Genomic DNA, 16,457 nt, shown 5'->3' on the forward strand with positions numbered 1-16,457 from the left:
ATAACAATATTGTAAGAAATCTAGTGTTGGTCACTCTTAAGTGCAGAGTAACGCCATCTTGTCACGTGGCGTGATACTACCAAAGCTGCAATTGCAAAATAAACAAAATTTCGAATAAGTCACGGTTCACAATAATTACGGAATAATTACGGAACGTCGTAACTACAACGTCGAGTAATATTCGCAATTATTAATAATGTTTATAATTACGATAATTTCATTTCAATAATTATATTATCGAAAGCAAGAAATAATTCGGTCAACCTCGTCTTTCGTCGCCTCCGAAAAAAAGCCTGAAATTAAATTCCCCTGTGACAGTCGGGTAATCGAATAACGTTCAACCGAGTTGATCGCAGTCCTTCCTCCCCACTCCTCCTCCCGTGAATTTTTCATTGACAAAAGTCGCGATTAATTATTCGCCGGAAACAAAGCGTTCGCCCAGGATGCATCGCGAATGGAATTTCGCGTTGCATGCCGGAACCGTTTCGAGATCGTTGCACCAGGAGGTTGAATATAAATAAAGCGACCGGTTTTCGCGGCTGAATGAATTTTTCAACAGTCTCTCTTTTTGCGACAGGGCTTCCGTTACCTTTGATCGGGAATATTTTTACCGGCCCCGACGCGAACATCCGATGCGGATTCTGATTGTCAATCACTCTGGATAATACGTTTACGTAAAATTTGCTGTATCTCGAGCTATAATTCATTGCACATATAATTAGCACGATTGTTATACCGTTATTATTGATTATAACTATTACAATTATTTATCAAACTTTAATTACTGCAATTACATTAATCACGAATATTATTCGTCATTGGACTCCGTGCTTCACACAATTCGTTAAAAATTAATTTTGTACAATTGTTATTTATTTGTCTTTTTTTATTTTTTTTTTTTTTTTGTATTTGATATAATTATCAGACCTGAATTATCGCAATTATAAAAATTATGTATAAAAATTAATGTATTTGATTGATTGTTATGTTATTATTATTTATTATAATTATTTTATTTATTCATTTATTCGCATCTCGAGAAAGACCGAGTGCACCAAGAATGAAAGTTCGAAGGAACTTCGCTACAATCTGCGTGGGCGAGTACCTTTTTACACGAAGACACGTCCGCGAGTATATGCCTTTCTAAAAGTAGAAATTTGAGCAAGATACTATTAATAGAGGATGAGTGTGTTCCCACAGCCGAGGCTCCCACATTGCTCGTTCGTTACCACCAGCTTTTTGGAACACCTGCCACCCCACCCACCCACCCTTAATTCAGTTTGACAACAATCAAATTTTTTGGTCACTTTTGTGGTTAGGAAATTTATATTTACCACAAATCCGTTACCTAATCCCGTTTCAAATATATAATCTGCCATTTTTAATAAGACAGCCATTGAATTTTAAGGCGTTCACTTGATTTTAAATAGTAAATGAAACTTTGTACGTTAACCTACCAATTTTAGGTTAACTTAGTACCGCAACAACGTGGCAAAGTACCGTCATTCTGCACTTAAGAGCGACCAACGCCAACTTTGTTAGAATTCTCGTGTGAAACATGTTGACCCATTTCTATTATATGTTAGGACACTGCATGATAACTTAAATACAAGAAAAATTCACTTTGTAAATAAATATTAAAAGAAATGCTCCAAAATTAGGGTTAGGTTTAGGTTAGGTCATTGCATAGTAACTCAAGAAAAAAAAAACGGAGAAAAATTCACTTTATAAATAAATATAAACACAAGTGCTCCAAACTCGAGGTTAGGTCTGTCCTAGAACATATATATATATATACGATTGTTTATTTTTTTGATAGTAGATAGATTTACGGCTAACAAAATGTGTCAATGTTGCCTACAGTTTTCACGGAGAGCCAGGAATTGATTCCAGGGTATTACTCGAAAGCGGCTGGATCCCAGTGCTCCTTCCGCGATCATGTAACACCCGCAGGACGGAAATAAATGCTCCGTCGGTATGGACGGCGAGATAGCGCGGGGCGAGGAGGGGGAACGATCGTGTGGAACAAGTCAAGAATTTCTGCATTATGTGCCGCACAAACTCAATTTAACGGCTACTAATAGCCCTCTCTGGTTTCGGTGTCGCTATCGGCTCGTTTTCGACGCTAAATGCGAATCCGCCGTGAAGTATGAAGCGTCATAGATTTTTTATTGGTTAGCCCTTTAACAGACTGTTTAACCCTATATACATTTTTACATCGCACTCAACTATCTAGGTACATTATAAATCTTATTTCATAAAGTTACTACCTATTTCCTGTCTATGTAACAACTTAAATTTATGCTTTACCTCATCAATTTCTATTTTTTTTTATTTATTTATTTTTTTATTTATTTATTTTTTTATTTATTCAAATTTTCTTATCGAGTTAGTACAGCGCCGCCTAGGGGACCCTAAGCGAACCATGGATGCGATGGTAGCGCCCCCGCTCGGGCCCTAAACCCCCTAAACCAAATGTCAACGAAGTAGCATCAAACTCCGTTATTTTTTCCAGGGGAATGGTTAGGTGTGGAACGGATGAGGCTTTTGCCAGGTGATTTGGGCACTTCCTTCCTCTTTATCGGCGGCAGCCGGTGCTCGGGAAAGCTGATGTAAGTATAGCAAGAGGACGGCCTAGTTGCCATCGCGGCCATCCGAAATATTAGAATAAGCCCACGCGCGTAATACAATCCCGATGGTAAGGTAACCAAATTTAGCATGTGACTTAGCAGACGCCCTCGAGACACTTGCACGGACGATGACTCAGACCGAACAGAAGCGAACGGAATTGAAGGAAGAAGATGAAGAGCTAGAGGTTGAGGGTGTTCTTGACGAAACCGTTTCTGTTTGGCTGGTGATTAGTGCGTTTTCGTTTTAGGTTTGTAGTTGGAGATACATTTTGTTTTAATCACCGTGTAGGCTGCCGGACGGTTATTTTTGGGATTACATTGACTTTGGCCTTGGCTTATAGGTTCGATTGGAAATTGAAACGTTTAGGGGCTTGCAGCACCATTCAACTGAAATGAATCATTCTTATAGCGGAGCATTTTGTCAATTGGATTCGTTCGATATCAAAGAATTTTTACATAGGATTGATTTGGTGTTGAAGTATTTTGACGGTGCAACAGATTGGCTTTGAAGCATTCATAAATGAAACATTTGTGAGTTCCGACATTTTGAAATGGAAGAATTTTAACATTGAAGCTTTTTAACATTAGGAAATCTTAACGTTGAAGCATCTGGGCTTTGAAGCATTCGAAGGTTGAAGCATTTGAAAGCAAACTGAAACATTTTGAGGTTGAAGCACTGTATAATTAAATCATTTTAACTACAGCCTCCTGGCTTTTGAAGCATTTGTGAATTGAAACATTTGGAAGTTGAAGCAGAGTATAATTGAACATTTTGACACCGAAGCATTGTGTCATTAGATCGCTTTGATATTGAAGCATTTTGAGTTTGTAGCATCTTGACTTTGAAGCACTTGTAGATTGAAAGATTTGATGGTGGATGCACTGTGCAATTGAATCAATTTGACAAAGAAGCATTTTGTCATTGAATCCCTATGATATCAAAGCTATTTAACATTGCAACATTTTAAAATTGAAGCATTTGCAGATTGAAAGATTTGATGGTTGATGCACTGTGCAATTGAATCATTTTGACAAAGAAGCATTTTGTCATTGAATCCCTATGATATCAAAGTTCTGTAGCATTGCAGCATTTTAAACTTGAAGCATTTGAAAGCATACTAAAACAGTTTGAGGTTGAAGCACTGTGCAATTGAATCATTTTGATAGCGGAGCATTTTGTCATTGGATGCATTTGATATCAAAGCATTTTGACATCTGATTGCTTTGAAGTATTTTCACGGTGCAACACATTGGCTTTGAAGCATCTTATGTTTGAAGCATTCGTAAATGAAAACATTTGGGAATTCCAACATTTTGAAATGGAAGAATTATAACATTGAAGCTTTTTAACATTAGGAAATCTTAACGATGAAGCATCTGGGCTTTGAAGCATTTGCAGATTGAAAGATTTGGAAGGTAAAGCAGAGTATAATTCAATCATTTTTACATAGAAGGATTTTATGACTTAATCACTTTAACATCAATGCTTTTTATCATTGCAGCATTTTAGAATTGAAGCATTCCGCCATTAAAGCACCAGCAGATTTCAGTCCCTAAGGCATAAATTTGTTGAATTCACCCATCGATTTCACAATGAACTTTAACCTCGACGACCAGCTCTTCGGTTCGCCTGTGCGATGATAGCGTGATTAATGCAACGGTTTTACTTAAGTAAACGACCTACTTATAAACTGTAGCCGATTTGGCATGACTGCAACGGCTCTATCCTCAATTGAACGGCGATCAATTAGGATTTCAGAGCGATTCCCAGAGATTTACCACTCGGGTGTGGATCTTGCACGCGATTATCTTCGCGGTGTTCTTCCACGTTTATTTTCGTGCACGGTCAAAAATTGGAAAATCCTCGATCCCGCTCGTTAGTCATCGTTTATTATTAGACGCGCTATTTACTTGAAAATTCGTTAAATCCCGCGTTGCTCGCGCGATTCAACAAATTTTCTGGGGAGAATTGTAACGCGTGCCAAGGCACCGGTGAGTCTAAAGAGGTGCACGTTGGAGAGGAGCGTTCGTTAAACGTTAAAAGTAGTAGAGACAATGACTGGTGACGAATTACGGGTTTCGCAAAACAATTTTCTGACTCAGCTGATGCATAAAACGAAGTAACAGTTGGCGACAGCCGGCTGTCTTCCCTTGGAAACGATTTATTCGGGGCTCGTTTACTTCCTCGTCGCCCACGATCACGGTGTTTAACAGGGCCGACGGGGGAGTCACAAATATTTGTAAATATTTGTGCGGCAACGTCACGATATAATCAATTATAGGAACAACAATAAAAATAACTATGAATTATGATCACGAAATATGCAGTTATGAAAAGAATCGCAATTTAAGTAATTGTTAGGAATGATCGCATGATAAACAATTGTATAAGAAGGCACAATGTATTCTTGTACAATGTATGCTTGGAAAATATGATCAGAATATAATTAATTATAAAAGGAATCACAATCTGAATAATCAGAAAAGGTGATTACAAAATAAGCAATTATTAAAGGAATCACAATGTATACTTGTACAATGTATGCTTGCAAAATATGATCACAATATAATTAATCATAAAAGGAGTCACTATGTAAATAAACATAAAAGGTGATCACAAAATAAGCAATTATTAAAGGAATCACAATGTATACTTGTACAATGTATGCTTGCAAAATATGATCACAATATAATTAATTATAAAAGGAGTCACTGTGTAAATAATCCTAAAAGGTGATCACAAAATAAGCAATTGTATAAGAAGGCACAATGTATTCTTGTACAATGTATGTTTGGAAAATATGATCAGAATATAATTAATTATAAAAGGAATCACAATCTAAATAATCAGAAAAGGTGAGATCAGAAACTAAGCAATTATGAAAGGCATCATAACGTAAATGAGAATAGAAGTTCGCGGGCTGGTTTGGGGAGTCCCGTTGCGTGCGCATGCGCGGACGCCGGCGCATGCGCAACCGCGATCTCCATTAATCGCTCGTTAACGCATTCGTTAAACGTGAAAAACCGTCTAACAGGGACGAGCCCTTGTCGCACGTGCGACAATTTATTCCCGGTTGGATATTTCTGGTGGCAATAAAGCGAGCCCTGCCTCCCCCCGATAATGATGATATCTGATAGCGATCCGATAATAGAAAGCCGAGAAGCGAGAGGCCAAACGACGGTTCCCAAGCTACTCTTGTCGTAACCGGTGCCCGGTGACAAATATTTTTTCAAGGTGACCGCCGAAATATCGCATTCGCTTCCATTGCATAGCAGATTTAATATTTCCTCGGTGGCTGCCAATTCGAGCCGCTGTCGCCCGCTAACTTGTTACATTATAGCGACATAATGATCCAAACTCGTACGCGATTATCGCTCTGGAAACGTTGCGCAAATTAGAGGAACCCGATTATACAAGCTGTAAATCGATACCCAAATAGAGAACTGGAGCTGGAATAAATTGTTTATTAATGTAGTTAGGTTAGATTTTGCTCAATTTAAGAATTGTTTGTTTTCGTATAAACAATTTTGGCAGATGTTTCAGGGTATTTGTTGAGATTAAGTTTACCGGAGAGAATATTATAGGTTGGCTGTATAATATCTCTATATTATAGATATTTCTATATCATATTTCTACAGGGTGTCGCAAAAATGTTGCAACACCTTGAAAGAGGTGGTTCGGGAGGTGATTTGAAACAACTTTTTCCTTAGCGAAAATGTTGTCCGAGGCTTCGTTACGGAGATATTAAGAGAAAACATTGACCAATCAGAGCGCGAGTATGCCGGTGGAGCGCCACCAGTGGGTGTGGCTACGCGCTAGGCGGCCGCGCCTATACGCTATCGCGCGCGCTCCATCGGCATACTCGCGCTCTGATTGGTTAGTGTTTTCCGTTAATATCTCCTCAACGAAGCCACGGACAATATTTTCGCTAAGGAAAAAGTTGTTTCAAATCACCTCCCGAACCATCCCTTTCAAGGTGTTACAACGTTTTTGGGACACCCTGTATATACAGAGTGGAGGTGATTTGAAACAACTTTTTCCTTAGCGGAAATGTTCTCCGAGGCTTCGTTGTGGAGATATTAACGGAAAACACTGACCAATCAGCGGCCGCTCCAACGGTATACTCGTGCTCTGATTGGTCCAGAGTTTTTCGTTAATATCTCCTCAACGAAGCCTCGTACAACATTTTCGCTAAGGAAAAAGTTGTTTCAAATCATCCCTTGAACCATCTTTTTCAAGGTGTTACAACGTTTTTGGGACACCCTGTATAATAATATGAAATTTCAATTTTTTTCCAGCCACATATAAGGAGTCCTCAGCTTTACATGCTTATCTCATTAATTAGTTTTTTAACAGAGGGAGCTGGTAACTGGTATCGTGAAAGGTTTCTCTAATAATGATTTAATCTTCCAGGTCACGAAATTGCTGGAATTAACGCTAGATTTCCGAAAAATCGAGAAAAAGGGTTAAACTTCAAGAACATCACCCCCCACCAAGCTGATTGACGATGACTAAATTGGAATTGTTCGATTTTTTCCCTCTAATCAGAGGAATCCCTTTAAGAAACGTCTGCGTTAACACCTTATTTTTGTGAAATTGGGGAAAAGGGTTTAATTAAAACCCCCACAGCTGGCGCCATATCAAAAGGCACAGTTGGTTCGCACGCCAAGTATGTATGAAATGAGAACGACTACCTCGATCATGTCTATTCCTGAGTACCGCGGTTTCCTAGCCTTACTTTATTTTTACTTTATTTTATTTTATTAAACGAACGTGTCAGGAAAGCGCGATAAATCATCTCGACCCACACGAGCGTCTTCGATTATTTTTGTTACCTCGTTTAAAAATCAGCAGTCCAACAAAGATACATACCGCAGGTGAATTAATAGGTCGCTGAACTTTGTTTCATTTTGTTTGGGGGGAGGGATTGTTTGGATAAACTTAAAAAAATGAACTTGGAATATTACAAGAATTTATAAAGATAAACAAATAAATATATAGTTTATCGGTTAATATTATAATATATGGAAAGCATATGTAAACAAATACTTGAAAATGAATCACATAATTCGTGAAAGGTTTATGAGGATATATATTTCGTAAATAATGAAAATTAATATATATATGATTTAAAATAAATATGTAATATATATATATTCATAATAGATGGCCTTCCAAATATTATTATAATATTTCGAGATACATAAAATTAATAAATGAACTTGGAATAATACACAAAATTTTAAGGATAAACAAATAAATATTTTATCGATTAATACAATATTATAATACGTAGAAAACATATATAGATACCTGAATAAATATTTCCTGTATCAATGGAGTTAACGTAATATAATTTACAATGAATATTTAAATTATACACTTGTAACAAATGATCTTTTAATTATTACAGTATTTCTAGACATGTTGAGAAAATTCTAGGTAATTGAAAAGTGAACTTAGAAGTGACCTTCTTTATTGGCTGCGAGTAAATTTCAAATATTTTTGACATAGTGGTGCCGTCTTCTCTCGTGCATACGAATCTCGTCGAAGGAACGAAACTCGGACAATAACTCGCAGAACTTAGAATTCGTAAGTGGCGCCACTGTCTTCGACTGAATGGTAAGCAAGCTTTCAAATAACCATAGCATGGTAAACTCGTTGCAGTTGAGATGCAAACCATTGAACAAAAATTTTGTTTAAACGTTTACTTGGACTGACGTTATATTAAATTTGTTATTACATTATATTTAATTATATTAAATTTACATTTATTGTTACGTTATATTTAATTATATTAAATTTGAATTCAACATAATGGAACCCAAAGTCCAATTTTACCACTACATTATTTTCCATAGCTTACAATTTTACATTTATAATAAAATTGAAGTTTAATGTTAAACCGTTGACAAATTTGTTTAGACACATGTATTTAGAATTGTAACACGAACCGTCTTGGATCATTTTTAGGTGAACAATCACTCGTTTGATAAAGCTGTTTGCATTTGGAAAGATTCCCAAATTGCATGTGATAATAATTTGCAAACCAGTAGAATGATACAAAAATAAAATGAAGCATATTTGTTGTTTAATAGTCCTTTGTTAATAGCTCTGAAATTGAAATTTTCTTTTCCATATTGTTGCTAGTTGTAACGTTATTCTGTGCCATATTATTACAACAATTCTAAATTAATCATACGATTAATTTTTTGTATTAAATTTAAAGATTCTAATTTTATAATAATGAAAGTGTTGAACATAGTAATAAAAATTAATTAATCAATCCAACTTTTCATGCCGGTCAAACGTGTCCAATTGTGCTTTGGATTATTTTGTGTCTGATTAATTTCTATTCTTATTCCTCGATTTATCAGGCTGCTTGACTGTCAATTTGTTTTCATAATTTGAACATCTGATTCCAACTAAACTAATGTTTGATTGAAATAGTCTGCTGCATCCATTATGATGTTACCTTCAGGAGTATTCATAATAGATGACAAATAACTAAAGTATTTTGGTGTACCTTGGTGTACATCAATGATGCACGGTACTTCATCATCAAAATTCCGTGAATTAAACTGTCCATGCAGCTATCTACCAAGCACGTTTCACTGTTGGCAGTAAGTAATCATTTTTGGATCTACAAATAACATGGATGGTCCACGAGCAGTATAGTTTGCACAAACCATGTCCTTTCTTTCTGTCCTTGATTCTTTCCTTGTTCTTTCTGTCTGACCATGAAACACAAAATTGGAGTATTTTTTATTCGTTCTAGCTAACATCGAACAGTGACTCCAGTATTCATGTTGATTGCCAAATTTTCCTTCGGTCAATAATTGTTATATTTACTTAAATACTGTATAAATTCGATTTTTATAACGTATCAAACGTTTATTCAAGGAAGTTTGGATGATAAATGAGGATCACAAGAGCTGTTAGAGTTGAAGGGTGAACAAGTGGAGTTAAGTTACTATTAAAATATGCGAATCCAACAGCAAGAGACTCTTGCAAGTCATTCCAACAAGGTAATACGATGCTTTTAATAAATTCTCACCTGCCTGTCCGTATTAATATATTTTCAAGTCAAGTTTGAGTAGGATTTGGTTTTTGAGGAATGTCTCGTTTGATTTAGAGTGAAACAGCGGTTTTCATAGGCGGCCTCGGTATTTTTATCGTTGTTTGTAGCCTTTGAGTAACAGTTTACGTATCTTCATTTCTTCCAGGCTAATTTTATCCATCCGTCGTGTGCACAATATTCTGAATTTCCAAGCCAACGTCCACGCACTGCCAAAATCCTGACGTCTTCATTCTCTTTTCTTGTTACACCGCTTTGATTCATACTCGAAATTCTAAAGAGTGGTGTTCCAGGCCTTTTAAGTATTGATTGATTTTTTTGAGTAATTAATATTGAAATTTCGTTTTAGTTTAAATCTTGAAAAAGGCATTTGAGAAACAAACTGATTCAAGAAAGGTGATCACAAAATAATCAATTATAAAAGGAATCATAATGTAAATAATTATGAAGAATGATCATAAATAATCAATTGAAAAGGAATCACAATGTGAGACATTCTCGCAAGCGTTAGTGCAGTCTTCCCACCTCAGATATCTTCGAAACTATAAGTTTCACAGAAATATTTGCTAAAATAAAATTGCACAGTGGATTTATTAATATTACCCCTTCGATTTGCAGGTGTTTATGGTCATATTTCCAAAAGTATCGTAGAATGGGATTTAATTAAGGGATTTAATTAAGAACAGGCATTTTGTGCGATGTGTTTAGTACATAAAATTGAATTTATTTAGAATAGTGCCTTTCTAAGCTTTATTTCTATAAAAATATAAATTTCTATATAAATAAAATTTCTTTGAGAAATGGTAGGGCAATTTCAATCGGGAACCTTTCGAGTAACACCTGGTAACACCTGTTATGCTCAAATTAGGCCACGTGCTCGAACGCTCAACCCTAACCTAAATTCTTATTCTCCCAAATATTCGAACAGCCTCACAAATTGCTCGACATACAAACAAAACATACAACACACAACCCTCTATTTTCTCTAGTTTCTATTAACACTGCCAAGATTCGTAAAATTTTGTTGCTACTGTCTGGCTGGGGTTGCATTGCATTCATATTTTTACCCAGAGTCCACCTGTTTGTCAGCACCTAATCAGGCCACGGCTGAAGCATTCCAAAAGTTTTTGGGGACAGGTATGTGTGGTCGAGATCCAAGAAATTCGGTGTAAATAATAAATATATATATTATCGTTCAATTACAAAATATAAAATAAATACATAATACATATATATATATATACACATATACACATGTGGATGCAAAGTACAAATTTTGTGGTCTAAATAGGGAGAAGGCCAAGGTCGTCTACTTTCCAAGGAGGATCTTGCGGGTGGCACCGATGCTCTGGCCAGCCTGGGTCGCACCCTTGTTGGAACCTGCCTGCAAGCCGATGACAGACTCCCCAGCACGCAGTTGCTCCTCTGTGAACTCACGTTTGCATTCCTCTGACGGTTTAGGTCCCAGATAGGGGCCCTTCCACTCGGGGTGCTTGTACGTCTGTGGAAAGGACAGTAATGTAGAGAATCGAGGTGAGATCTGCCATGTGGAGGCTTGGACTTTGGTGGAATTTATTAGATCGTCCTAAAAGTTTGTGCCATTTATACTTCTATTTCTCAAATTAACATGTTAAACATACTCTTAAGTGTCACAAGAAAAGATAATCTGTCTCATTTCACAATAGTTTCTCACCTCTCTCATATAGTCATTATACTGCTACTAGAAAATATCTGTGGTTTTTTATTAAATTTCGACACAGTCTTCGGCACGAACTTATGGGACGACCTAATTATTATTAATTTGGTATTTTATTGTTATTGCTCTTATATATCACGTTGACTGCCAGACTCTTCAAGATCAATACATCCAATATATTCTTGTAATCCCACTGTGCCTATTATCACGGTAATTAGTTTTCTAATTGAGGGAGGACTGATAAGACAAACGTAATGTTTCTCGTTCAATTTACAGGTGTTAATTCTTTGCGAATAGTGTACATTTACTACCACCAGAAATCAGCTCAGAGGAATGTTTTGTATTCGTTAAAGCAATTTTTAAAAAATGTCAGCTTACAAGGGACGACGAGACGAAACTTCTTTACATTTAGTTTGTTCATAAGAACGCTTAGTTTCGAAAATAAAAATTGAAAAGAGTTGGAAACTAAACACGTATGGGTCCTCCATCCATATATACGTATAAGGAGTCAAAGCATTCAGAATGAATTTTCCTAGTTCTTTAATGGAAAGCACCCAATATATAGGTGACGTGACGATCAACGTGACATTAATAAAGGAGCTAGCTTTGTCGAGCAATTATAATTTAGATAGATTATTTATATGGTATATATTTAGTATTAATGGGATATTCTGATTGAAACGTACCGTGCGTCCAAGAGCGAACAGAGTGGTGACCACCTGAGCTATGTCTTTCTTCTCCCACAAGTCCACCGTTTGGAAGACATCGACGTCGTCCACCCCATAGTCTTTCAGAGCCTTCTGGAACCTGAGAGAGAAGGAAAGATTGAAAAGTCTCTATTCGAAGACGTGTAGGTGGTGTAAAGGTGAACGTTTATTCTTACGTGTTAATGTTCTCCATCATTTTGAACTGACCACCGGAGGAGTTGATTTTGGGGACAGATCCAGGCTGGATCTTGTTCATGAGATGGCACAGCACCTGGCCATCCTTGAGCACGTCCTCGAACAGCTCACCAGGGGGGAACTTCTTCCCAAGAATGCTCTCGATCCATTCTTGGGCCTCCTTCTCCATCTCTGGATTGCGTTTCGCCGCAATCTGTGAAAACAGAGAAATTAGCGGTGCAATCATATTGCTCTTAGTGCCTTGATCTATCAACCTTTGGTCCGAGGGGCATATTCCATCCCGAAGGTGTTGCGGATACAGGAAGAGGTGGACAGAAAATTCCCCATTACGAGCATAGAGTGATTATCAGATTTGTGATGCAATGTCAAGAGGCATAATCGACTCATAGTGTAAAATCAGTGTGGAAATCTAAACTGTGGATGCTTGGAAAATCTGTGAGCTTTGGTCAAGAGGCTTCGCAGATCAAGAAACCTTGAAATGTATTATGGTGTAAAATCAGAAGTCTGGTATAATTGTCCCTAGTGAATTCAGAGCGGAAGTCTGAATTCTAAAAGCTTGGCAAGTATGGAAGCTTTGGTCAAGAAGCTTCGCAGACCAAGAAACCTTGAAATGTATACTTTATCTCCATTCGACACCAACGAAAGCACTTTGAACCCACTCCTGAACGACAATTGGCAGTTACTTGGCCACACTGATATTTGACACCGAACTGGGAGTGGAGACGAAGAGGAAAAATCCGTTATGAATGATCCTGCACTGAAGTCTAACTGTCCCATGGAAGTCCTCAGGTTCTTTGGCGTACCTTGGCGCGCACTTGACGTTCGAGAGCCATCCTTGTACTGTGTGGTGTTCCTCTGAGTGGACTGAAGTGCTCCGGCCGATACTTGGCCCCTCTTATACCAGCAGGTTGGCGGGAATACGACCCACGCCGCGTAGGAAATCGTCCAACACGGATGGGTGGCGTACGTCAAAAAAAGACCGGGCATCATGTGTGCGTGGTTTCCACGGTTCTAATATTAGCGACTTATTCACTTGGACAGGGTGGCAACACGTAGGATTTCCAAAATCGCGGCTGGCAAACACACCAAGCCGTGGAACGTTCCATGTGTGGCCTATGAAACAGATTTAAAGAGATTCCTAGAGGTCTACGTTTGATCTTTGGTAGACTTCTGCTAAACCCGAGCTTATTTTTCTAAACTTTACATTAGTAATATACATTTATTCAATTTTATTTCCAGTCACTCTGTATTATTGTATATGTATTAGTTGAATAGATGGTTGACAGTGTCTAGAAATAATTATTCTTGATTTATTGTGTTGGAAATTGGTTCTGTAAACTACGTGCATAGTAATCTGATACTTGCAGGGCTTCAAGATCTTTGGAAATTAAGGGAAATATATGTAAAAGTATATGCAAGATCATCACCATCAGCAGCAGCAGCAGCAGGAGCATTATTGAATCATGTGTTTGCACATCACACTTAAATATTGTTACATACTTGATATTACACATATATAATAAAATAATACATAATATGTGTTTCGAAGTGCGTTTATTCGAGAACAAAACGAATGTATCCATTCAATTAGTCTCCATTCGTTACTCTATAATCGATTACATCAATTAATTATAATGTTTCAGGGAAGACGGTTTCTGGAATCCCCGTCTGCAGCTTCGCCCAACGAAGCCGCCATGTTGTTTACCATCGGGAATTAACGTTCTCGTCGCTGCAACTGTCGCCACAGATATTCGAAAAGCGAGAGTCGACAGGAAATACGACTGCACGAACAGCCATAGGTTTTTTTCGTTTTCTTGAAATAACCACCATCTAAATAGGCCAAGTTATTATTACACGACCTCCTTCAATTCACGACCAACCGACGGAAACTGGGGCTGAGGGAATGGCCAATACACAACAAAATGTATTTCTTTAATATTAGCAACCGTGTTCTTTTCGAACGGAATATTTTTCGCTCGGGGAATTTTTAAATAACGTAGCCTTATTTACGAGTACGTAATGTACATTTATTTAAATGTTAATCGATGAATACTCGAACGTATTAAAAGAGTATTTAAATAACATTTACTTATTATACATACGTTATATATTTACTATTTACTATTATGTATACGTTATATATACATTATAACATTTACTATTATACATAGATAAGCTAGGGATGGGGTGACTCTAGATATATCTATTTAGGATTATTCAGCGTAATTCCTGACTCAAGCAGTCTACGACAACGCTCGATTAAGCAGTCCCAAGCGAACTGTTAAAATCCAATGATATGGAAGATTATTCACTGACGGAATAGCTGGCTACTGAGTCAGATTTAAATTTAATCCGCGGCGCGGTACGTGCTTCCCTCTTCAATGACGAACAGGAAACTTAAGTTTGTTGTTAATATGTTAATATGTATACAGACTTGATACAATATTGTTTATCTTATTAGGCGTATGCAGCTACAATTATAATATAATTGTGCGGCTACAAAGTACTCTTATCGTTAGTAGAAAATCTATCCTCTTAGCCCCTATTGCTACATGTAATCTTAACAAATAAAATGTTATGTTACTAGTCGATCCTCTCTTGACTATGCATTTGTACTAATAAACAGTCCTATACTTAATTAATACTTCATCTGCATGTTTCTCATGAAATATATTTATTATAAAAATCTAGCTGTTCTATAAGAATTATCTACGGAAGTAGTGCAGGAAATTTTTCAAAATGGCGTTTATGGCGCCATCGGTGGGAAAACGCTCAAGCTTGTAGTGAATGTATAGTTCCGAATGGAGCTGCAAGATGGCGCGACCAAAGTATATAGAACGCCATCTATTAGCAACAGCGGGAACTATGTTCACTACAAGCTTGAGTGTTATCCTAACGATGGCGCCACTGTTACATTTTTTGTGGATAGCGAGTCGAGGCGTTGAGTCGTATATTATTCGTACCGGATTATTCTTAATGTAGTTTATAGTATTACTCGTTAACTGAAGTCTATTTACTTCAAGAGCGATTTGCAACTTGGCACCAGCCTGTGTTTAAATAACAGGCAGATTTCCAACATTTTCATTAATTCTTCATACTCGATTACTGTGCCGCAAGTTTTTTAATCATGTAATCATTTATTTGTGGTTTATGTATAAATTTATTTACTTCGGAAATAAATATGTTCGCACTTTCAACTAAATCGTCAGTCTTTAACATAGTATTAATAAGATTTTTTAAAACAATGACATCATATACATTATCGTAGTAATTTTCCATTTTAATTCCCTTCATTTCCTGGTAAATTTCCCCTTAAATTTTCCTTCGAATTTCTGCCACATTTCCCTGCAATTTTCTTTCAGTTCCTGGGACATTTACCTTTAATTTCCCTTCATTTCCTCTTACGTTTCCCGTTAACTCCTCCATTTCCTCGTACATTTCCCTCCATTTTCTCGTGCATTTCACTTCATTTCGTAGCACATTTCCTTTTAATTTCCCTTCATTTTCTCGCACATTTCCCTTTTATTTCCCTCCATTTTCTCGTGCATTTCCCCTTTATTTCCCTTCGTTCCATCATACATTTCCCTCTATTTCTTTGCATTTCGCTTTAATTTCCCTTCATTTCCTAGCACATTTCCCTTCATTTTCTCGTACATTTCTCTTTAATTTCCTTTGATTTCCTAGCACATTTCCCTTTAATTTCCCTTAATTTCGTAGCACATTTCCCTTCATTTCGTCGCGTGTTTCCCATTAACTTCCCTCCATTTTCTCGTACATTTCCCTTTCATTTCCTCGTATATTTCCCTTCATTTCTTTGCATTTCCCTTTCATTTCCCTTCATTCCCTCGTAAATTTCCCTTTCATTTCCCTTCATTCCATCGTACATTTCCCTTTCATTTCCCTTCATTCCCTCGTAAATTTCTCTTTCATTTCCCTTTATTTTCTCGTACATTTCTTTTTAATTTCCCTTCATTTCCTAGCACACTTCCCTTTAATTTCCCTTAATTTCCTCGTGCATTTCCCATTAACTTCCCTCCATTTTCTCGTACATTTCCCTTTCATTTCCCTTCATTTCCTCGTACATTTCCCTTCATTTCTTTGCATTTCCCTTTCATTTCCCTTGACTTCCAAGCACATTCCCCTTTCATTT

At 37.0% G+C, this 16,457-nt stretch overlaps 1 protein-coding gene across 1 annotated transcript; it reads right to left on the reverse strand.

The window, feature by feature from the left end:
• Positions 1-10,878: 10,878 nt before the first annotated feature.
• Positions 10,879-13,263, reverse strand: LOC128896701 (muscle-specific protein 20). The gene is made up of 4 exons (XM_054160113.1): positions 13,111-13,263; positions 12,289-12,500; positions 12,092-12,212; positions 10,879-11,210 (listed from the first exon to the last, which is right to left on the reverse strand). Exons 1-4 carry the CDS (start codon positions 13,138-13,140, stop codon positions 11,019-11,021), a joined length of 555 nt encoding a protein of 184 aa, XP_054016088.1. The 5' UTR covers positions 13,141-13,263; the 3' UTR covers positions 10,879-11,018.
• Positions 13,264-16,457: the final 3,194 nt, after the last annotated feature.

Source organism: Hylaeus anthracinus, unplaced genomic scaffold, assembly GCF_026225885.1.
Source record: "Hylaeus anthracinus isolate JK02 unplaced genomic scaffold, UHH_iyHylAnth1.0_haploid 11978, whole genome shotgun sequence".
NCBI classification, from domain to species: domain Eukaryota; kingdom Metazoa; phylum Arthropoda; class Insecta; order Hymenoptera; family Colletidae; genus Hylaeus; species Hylaeus anthracinus.

Coding starts and splice junctions, on each gene's coding strand:
- LOC128896701 (XM_054160113.1), bottom strand. CDS start 13,140: ATGGCTCTCGAACGTCAAGTGCGCGCCAAG. Junction 12,501..13,110: donor AACGTCAAGTGCGCGCCAAG/GTACGCCAAAGA, acceptor CTGTTTTCACAG/ATTGCGGCGAAACGCAATCC. Junction 11,211..12,091: donor TGTTCGCTCTTGGACGCACG/GTACGTTTCAAT, acceptor TCCTTTCCACAG/ACGTACAAGCACCCCGAGTG.